An 8,886-nucleotide genomic window follows, 5' to 3' on the forward strand; every position below is an offset into this window, starting at 1 on the left:
AATCTATCTCTGACCGTTCCATTGCCTACAAAACACTCAAAGTAAGGGTTGCCTAGGTCCACCTTAGTTTCTCTTGAAGCTTAGAATGGAAGCAGAGCCTGAACATATCCTGATGACCTGGGATGAATGAGAGAGTGATATTTGGGAAAGAACTAACAGGCAAAGTGAATTATAGAAGATCAGAATGGTAGGACCATAGCTGTTGAGTTTGGAGGGACATCAGAGGTTATCTGATCCTACTCCCTTACCTTACAGATAAGAAAACCAAGGTTAAATGACTTGCCCAAGGTCACAAGTGTCAAAGCAGGGACTGTCGTTTTTGGTAATAAAAATTTCATGGAACAAGGTAGTTTCAGGAAATGCTGCTGAAGAGAAAAACCAAAATATGTTTTACTTTATCATATTCTATGATATTAGAGTTTAGTTAAGCCCTATTCCACTCCATCCAATCCCTTTCTGTTCTAATAAATCTTTTCCTGCTCCATTTCATTTCATTCCATTCCTTCCATCCCATTCCATTTATTCAGCAAATTTGATTGGTACCCCATCTTGCTGTATCAGCTATCAAGTTGGTTCCACACCCACTCATGATCAATGAATTTAATATTGTGCCACAGACCAAACAAGTCCCACTCTGCTTTGAGTAATGAGGAATAAAAATGCTCATGTTGAGGTGGCATTCTGCCTGGTGGTGTTAACACTAGTGCCACTCTGGGAATTGGGAATAACATACATCCATGGAAAAGATAACCTTCAGGCAGCAAAAGTAAAGACCCAGAGTGTGATAGACTTTTTCCTAGATGGAACAACCTACATGTCTGCCTTTTCTCTCTTCAAGTATTAAATTGAGCTGTTCCCCAAGAAAGCCGACAAGTGTGATTGCAGCCAGAAACGTCCCTCTTTGGCAGATGGAGGGGCTCTTTGACTTTCCTTCCCTGGCACAGCCTTCATGCATAGTTGAGGTTGGGCAAGAGATATGGATTGTGAATCAGGGAGATTTTAATGAACATGAAAAATACAAAGCTCATTCTTGGCACTTGTCATTTTTGTCTCCACATCTATGATTTTCTAAAAAAAAATTGTTGTACTCAAACAACTCAAAAGGAATAAGTTGGTACTTCATCAAAACTTTATGCTGCACTTCCTTTATCACAGTTAAGGAAGCTTATTTAGAGTAAGATCAATCACCTCATTTATACTTGATTTTCCCTTCATTAAAAAACCAAACTAACCCAAACAACAACCAGCACAAACACCCCCATTCTCCTTCTCCCGTCCCACTCACAGGTTAAGTTTTCTGTCTTCTATAATCATAATCGAGAGAAAAATCTGTTGAGCATGTGTCCTATATTCTTGAGCTTAGTTGACTCCACTGTGTGTTTGAAATATAGCAGTATGTGGAAACACTTATACAAACTGTGGTAACAGAGCTTTTTTCCTCTCAACATAGCTTTCCTTTCTGCCAAGAAGTTTTTTTTTGGCAGTTTTTAAAAGGTTCACTCTATTAAAAATGTTATGGACCAAATGGTTTTCTTAGCATCTTTACTGGGGGCACTAACTTAAAACTACAGATGGATTGGTTGCAGAAGCCATGATGTTGAATTTATTTACTTGGAGAATTGTTACAAATAATCAAACACTACACCCCTGGAGCATTTAGTTTATGCAGTTTGTTAAAAGGGAGTGAGATACCATTCTCCTCCTCTCCCCGTCCTTGCCCCCTCGATGGCTGGTTTCTACCATAGCCATTTCATGGGGCGGTACTAGATCTGTGCTAGATTGGTTTCTAGTGCTTGTATTTTAAAATGTATTTTCCTCTTTATGTGATTGTTGATGACACTAGTGGGCCCCTGGGCACTCCAAAGGACTTTATTAAAAGCTGAAAAACCACTAACTTTTCTCTTGTGGTTTATCTTTCTGACACGACATTCTTTTCATCTAGTTCTGTTTCCAAAATATGTGTATGCAAATGTCCACAGGAAACACAGAGTATTGCTTTTAAAATAGACATTCACCAAATTTGATCCATACTGCTACATTTGTTTCTTCTCTCCTCCCTTCCCCCTCTCTAGAACAAGAAGCTTCTTTTCGAAAAGATGAAAGGTGGACAGAGACAGAGAAGGAGGGTAACTTACAGTCTTGACTATTTTTCTATGTTATGTTATCTGAAGAGGGTTGTTGACAAATGCTGAGACCTCAGGTTGTTCTGAAGCAACTTTAGAGTCTCATCATAAGCATTTATGAAAAATTAGGAGAGTGGTCCAGCATAAAGAGGGACCTTGCTTTGAAACTACATCCCCAGCTCTCTGATAGGCTGCTGAGACTTTGGACTACAGTATTAAAAACTCATAGCTACTATAGTTTCAATTCTTTGAAAACTCATTAAGTGCTTACTCTGTTCCTAATTTTGTGCTAGGTACTGTGGGAGATCCCAGAGAAGCCACTAAAATGAGCTCTGCCCACAAACCTTTGTTAGGGCCCAACTATTTGTTTTTCTGTATGTCTCCATGTACTAAGCTTGCATGCAGCCTGGTTGAGGAGACAGCTTACATATATGAAACACTTACTAAGTGATACAATAAAGTCAAGGGCTAAATTCCATGGTTCAAACAATAATTTATAGAAGCATTTTGTTAGAGAAGCTAAATTCAGCCATTTCCTTATACAGTTTGCCTAGACATATTCTTGTCCTTTTCCTGGCCAGATTATGCCAAATTTTCTAACTTAGCTATGTTCGTTTGCCACATGTCACATGTATCTGTTTGGAGATTTCAACACTATCTCCTCACCCTAGTCATCCAACACGGACTCAACTGTTTACGGTGTTCTTTGACTATTACGACATTTTCTTGAAGGGAACTGAATGGACTTGAGCTTTTAATGAATTGTTTTTAAGCACTGACGCTCACAAGTTGAACATATGAAGCCTTGCTATCCCACCAACACTCCACCCTTAGAGTTTACAGTTTTATCTCTTACTCCTTCCAATCTGATGAAAATATGGCTGTTACCAAGTCAACACCTATTTTGTGTTGAATTTTAAAAAAAAACAAACCAAGGACAACAGCACAAGCTTTTCACATGAAGACTGTTAACACAGAAAAAACAAAAACAAATAGTTTGGCCCTATCAGAGATTAGGGAATTAGACGATAATAGTTGCAAATTGTTCTGAATAATATTCTCCAATCTATTTCCTTACTGCTGATGAGTTTTCCTTTTTCTGGCCTTAGAGTTATATAGGCTGTCCAGAAACATCATTTATCCCTATAGCTCCATGTCACAAAGCTCCAAGCTTCTGCCTCAGTCTGAGAAAGAACAGATATACCCAAAGCAGGATTTATAAGAGAGACTCATAAGGTTATCGAAAGGATAGAAAAATACCTTATTTGGCAGAGTTAAATTACCCGGTTTAGGAGTCTTTGCCACTTGAGAATTGCCATTTGCAATCTTATAGTTGGAGGAGGAAAAGGGCCTGAGGGAGTAGTGACCGTGGAGGAACATGCAGAGTTCTAGGTCCCTACATCCTTATAAGTATGCTAGTAAATGGCCATTATATGGAGATTGACCAAGAAGTAGCCCATGATTTCCATTTCCTCTATTCTTCAAGGTGCATAAATAACATCTGCAGTAAATTCAGCAAAGAGCCTTAGTTTTTGTCCACTCCCTATTCCACCATCCCTCTGTCCTTCCTTAGGGAATGTCAGTGGGTAACTACTTAGGTCTTATCCTTAGGGAACCTAGATACCAAAATTTTGGAACTTTGGCCAGGCTTTATATTTTAGCCTCAACTTCCTTCACATGGAAAAGGCCTAGAATTTATGTCCAGGAATGTCAATGTGACCCAGTGGTATCAAGTACTGTCTGTTCTCCTGGAGCATACAAAGATCATGTCCTCAAGCCAGAAGTATTGGGTCTCAATCCTCTTGAGTAACAGAAGTTGCCTTCCCTATAATCAGTATTCAGATGGACTTCACAGTTTGATTGAGAGACCTTAACCATCTCATTAAGTTCATGATTCAGAAAGAAGAAATTCTGGACTAGTTTAAAAGCAACACTTCTCCCAAAGAAGCTTAGCATAGGTTGTGGCTTTCCAGACAAAAAAAAAATCAAGAGCAGAGATCCAATTCTTATTTTTGTTCCAGACAAAAGAAAGACAAAGAAAAGAAAATGAAGACCTGAGTGCTAGATCTGGCTCCATTAACTATATAAACCGCATGATCTAGGCTGAATCAAACTTCCCTGTGTCTCAATCCTTTTAATTGTGAATTGGCTTAAATTCTTGTCCCACCTTACTTCTTGGCTCAGTGACAATATGATATGAAAGTGCCTTTATTTCTTTAGAAGAAAGGTGCTAGATAATAAACAGAATTATGGACTGATTGTTCTTCTAAGTTAGAACAGACTATTAAGGATTATCCATCAATTGCCTGTCTATCCCCAAATTTAAAATTTATATTTTTGAATTTCAGTGCTTTTGTGTTTTCAAAGAATTATAGTGACCAATTATGGTTTCCAGAGAGTAAGAGTGAGGCAAATTTAAACCCTGCCTCAGGTACTTAGTAGCTATGGGACCCTGGGAAAGTCACTTAATCAGTGTCAGCCAAAGTTCTCGGCACATAATAGGTGCTTGATAAATGCATGTTGCCTCACCTCAGTTTCCTTGCTTGTAAAATAGGGATAGCAAATAGTTCCTACCTCACAGGGTTCTTGTGAGATTGAAATGAGATAAGATATACAGCACTTTGCAACCTCAAAGTGCTACATAAATGCTAGTTACTTTTAGTATTTTTTTTTTCACATCTCTTCTTTCATGCTAACCCTGTGAGTCTTGGAGGGAAACAAGCTATTATTCTCATTTTACAGGTAAAAAAGTTGAATCCCAGGGAGACTGAGCAGCTATTACAGAGGCATATCTGAGAGAGTGGCAGTGCTCACACATCATAAAAATAATAAAAAAGTTGACATTTATAGAGCACTCCTAGGTTTTACCAAGTGCTTTCCCTACATTATCTTATGTGAGCCTCATAGCAGACCTGTGAAGGAGATGTTATTATTATCCCCATTATATAGATGAGGAAAGTGAGAGATTAAGTCACTTGCTTGTGGTCACATAGCTGGTGAATCCTGCTCTTCCCCATTTCGAATCCTCTGTGTGCTACTACCCGTTGTGGTATGCTGTCTCTTACAGTGTGATACTGCTTTCCCAGCCTATGTCTGCTAGTCTATTTGCTGGGTCATAAAAGCTAGTTTTAATAGGGAACTGAAAAATTCTCACAAATGGAGGTACTGAATTGCAGTGGAACTATTTGGGTGGTTTAAAAAACATTCAAATAAATTCTCTTTTCTTTTTCTTTCCCTTCCTGTTATTTTTCCTGTTTCCAGCCTTCACCACCTTTCCCTCCCTTGCCCCTCAATATGGCACTTCCTGGGTCTGGGTAGATGGTGAAACATTCAAATGTCACATAAAAACCCATTGCCAGTGGTAATCTCCCTAAACTTCCATCTTAGTCCAAATTGCTGCATATGGTTTAGATGAGACTTTATGTGATCATCCAAAGCCAACCAAACATTCAGATTTTCACTTGTAAAACACTTTTCAGTCAACCCTTAAATGTCTTACTCACTGTTCAGTCTTTACACATATTCAATTAATATTGGAGAACTCCCCTTTATTTAGTCTAAAAAGTATTTAAATTCACCTAGCAAGAAGATTTCCCAGAAAATGACTTAAAAAAAAAAACCCATATCACCCTTCACACAGGAATTTCCACAAATTTCAACCAGGTTGGATGGTTTCACTTCTGAGCCTGTTTCTTAACTTGCTTTGAAGTAGAGCCCCAATAAGAAAGGATACAGTGTTAGCAGGAGAGCTTGAAAACCTTCCCACGATTGAGTCATTTAGCTGTCAGATGCAAAAACTGATCCCCCAATCTAGTATTCAGGGGAGCATGCTTAGTTAAGTGCTCTAAGGGAGCATAGCACCTCCAGATGAAGCTTTGAGAATGGAAATGTGGTTTTTTGACCCACAAGGAGCCCCATCTGGACACAAAGCCCCTGCAAAATGTTGCCTCAGTGAGTCTGTTTCACATGTAACTGAATTACTAATCATTCTGGAATCATAAAATCCCGAAGTCCCTTTCTTATTTTTGTTGGGTCATTGGAAAGGCTCTTCAATAAACAAATATCTTCAAAAGCTTTTGCAACAATTTTACTTCCTGCTAAAGACTATCCTGCAAGGCTCCAATTGCTTGCTCCAACTCCAAATGCTACAAAATAGATGTGAGTTGGAGCAGCAATGGACAAACTTTTGACTCATTCCACATGCCACCAGAGGGAAGAGTGTTTGTTACACACTGTAGAGGCCAGCACTGGATATACAGGCTTTTCCCAAAGTGTATAGCTTTTTAATTCGACCAGCTGGATATGTGTGAGTACTAGAGACTCCCACAATGCCTCTCTACTTCACTACTGTTTAGTACTTGAATAGAAAAAAAATCACTTATGCAATGAAAAAAGTCTTTTCAATAGCTTTTGAATTTCAGTTTCACTTCTGGTGAGCTTATAAATCTTCAGAGCTATTTTTTAAATTTTATTTTATTTTTCATTTTTAACAGTTCATATCACATAAAACAATTCCAACTTTTGGTGAGGTGATGCTTCTTTTTAAAGCATTTACAATATAGATCACAAAAGAATTTTTTTAAAACATTAACCAACTGAGACACAAATAATATTTAAGTTGCTAACTTCACAAGCTCTTGACCTAATTGTCTCCACAGTATTATTAAGAATGAAAGGACCCTAACTTATTGTTGTTGGTCTAAAGTCCTAAGCCTAATAGCTTAATTTTAGACTTAACCTCGGATGTTTTCCTACCAACAATCTATAATTGAATAGATCTGCTATTAAACTCACAAACCTTTTGACTCTAGGAAATTGCCACTAAGAGTAGGAACATTTCAGGGAACCAATATCTCCCCAACTTCATGTCAGTTCCAGGTAGGAGTGGATTGCCAACTTGCATTCAGTCAGGCTTAAAGTCGGCCAGGTGTCAGCGGGGAAATTGAGTCAGGAGAATTCTACCTCAGCCCAGGCTGAACAGCCGCTCTCCCACCATTCCCATGAGGTCACCTTTTTCAGTTCATACCAGCATCTCACAGGCTTACTGGCATCATGGATTGGAGGCTCAGACCACTTTTCTTGCTATCCATACCTGGAGTTAGACTCAGAAGAACATTCATTTAATAGTCTCACAGAGCTATTTTTTTTCTAGTAAAGTATTTGATAAACCAAAAAAAATTAAAACCACCCACAGGAACATAGCATGAGAATTTTCCTGTATATAAGGATCAATAGCTAGGTTATTGGAAGGCTTATTCACTCAAGCACTCATATTTGCACGGATAAAGCATGCCAGATTATGGCGAGGGAGGGAGGGAGGTTGGTTGTTAGCTATCCTACAGGTTTAAGTTAGAAGCATAAATTCTAGTTAGCACCCTGAAATAATATTTCACTCAATAGAATCCTTCAGTAATGCCCATCACAAAGTGGTCCAGTTTATAGGGCATATCATAATACATTGCTTCCATGTGTTTTCCTGTGTTATGCATAACTGATCCTTTTTTACATCACTAAACTATGTATTTTTCAGAATGTGAACCCCTATCTGCAAGGCAGGGACTGGACAACGTGGTGGCAAAGAAGTCTGTGCCTCATTTTTCTGACGAGGACAAGGATGATGAGTAAAATGAAGAAGGTTAAAGAAAACAGATGCAGCCCATTAGATCACAATATTGCTTACGTGTATTGACTATTAAAACCCTAGTGAATGGCAGCATGTTTATTGTTTATGTAATTATGGATGAAAAGCAGCTGTATTTATGACATCGTGTTGTCATAGATAAAGAAAAGATGGCTCTGCTTTCTGTTAAATTACGGTAATAGGAGCTTTTGGGTTATTTTGTTTCAGGCCTGGAGTGAGCTTGAAAATTAAAGTGATTTTGATAGCTAGTGTATATGTCTTCAGTCATAAAAAGCAAGACCATAAAATTTACTCTTTCGTTGTAGTTTAAATGGTATTTGGGGCTCTAGTTTGATACCTATTACTGTGATTTTGATTGTTTAGTTCACCAAGCCCTTGGGCATTGTTATACCCCAATAAATATTATTTTACTCATGATGAGTAGCTGATGCTTTCCACTTGACTCTGTCTTTATAAGTAAGACGGTCTAGAGATGACCATGTTTATAAGGATCTTTAAAAATACACTTGGTAAGTAGACTCACTTGATCTGTATCTTGGCTGTTCATTGACTTCATATACCAAGCTGCAAAGGTTTCCCCTTGCCCAGATGGCTGAAGAGATGTGCAACTTGCCTTCAGTTTAAACATCAGAAGTTTACAAACTGATTTGCACAAACACATTAGAGATGAAAGTAACTTGGTGAGCTTATGGCAACACTTCTGTATGTATTTCATTCAAGGTAGACCTGTTCCCTGATTCATCATCTATAAAATGGGAGTTGGCCTTCTCATCAGTTTTGACCAAATAGGAAGGCTGATGATAAAGTAAAATCCTTCAGCTTCAAAGTTCATGGTAGAAAAGATAAGAGAAAATGCAATGCAGTATGAGTTATACTCTATTTTATGAGAGCTGAATACAAAGAGTTCAGAAAAAAGGATACACAGAGTGAATGATTTAAATGATTTAAAATTCTCCAGTGGAAGTATATGCAAGAGAGAGATAATTTTTTCAATAATGAAATTCTTGGGTTTGATTTCCAGGAAAATTATTGCACACACTAGTAAAGGAATATTTATGAGAACATAGAAAAGAAAGAGAAGTGATCACCAAGAACCAATGTTGGTTTATCAAGAGTAAGTGA

General features: G+C 38.0%; 1 protein-coding gene across 5 annotated transcripts in view; it reads left to right on the plus strand.

Annotated features, from left to right (window-relative positions):
- Positions 1 to 8,181, plus strand: part of LOC140513811 (zinc finger and SCAN domain-containing protein 29-like) — a 66,474-nt gene extending 58,293 nt beyond the window's left edge. For 3 of the 5 annotated variants that reach the window (XR_011970361.1, XR_011970363.1, XR_011970362.1), the window contains one exon: positions 7,654 to 7,836. Coding sequence is in view for 2 of the 5 variants with exons in the window: in XM_072623813.1 (XP_072479914.1) it covers positions 2,073 to 2,126; positions 7,654 to 7,812 (213 nt within the window). In the remaining 3 variants the exon portion in view is untranslated. Of the gene's footprint in view, positions 1 to 2,072; positions 2,127 to 7,653 lie in introns of all 5 variants that reach the window. The other 2 variants (XM_072623813.1, XM_072623814.1) reach the window with 1 other exon arrangement.
- Positions 8,182 to 8,886: the final 705 nt, after the last annotated feature.

Source organism: Notamacropus eugenii, chromosome 7 (genome assembly GCF_028372415.1).
Source record: "Notamacropus eugenii isolate mMacEug1 chromosome 7, mMacEug1.pri_v2, whole genome shotgun sequence".
NCBI classification, from domain to species: domain Eukaryota; kingdom Metazoa; phylum Chordata; class Mammalia; order Diprotodontia; family Macropodidae; genus Notamacropus; species Notamacropus eugenii.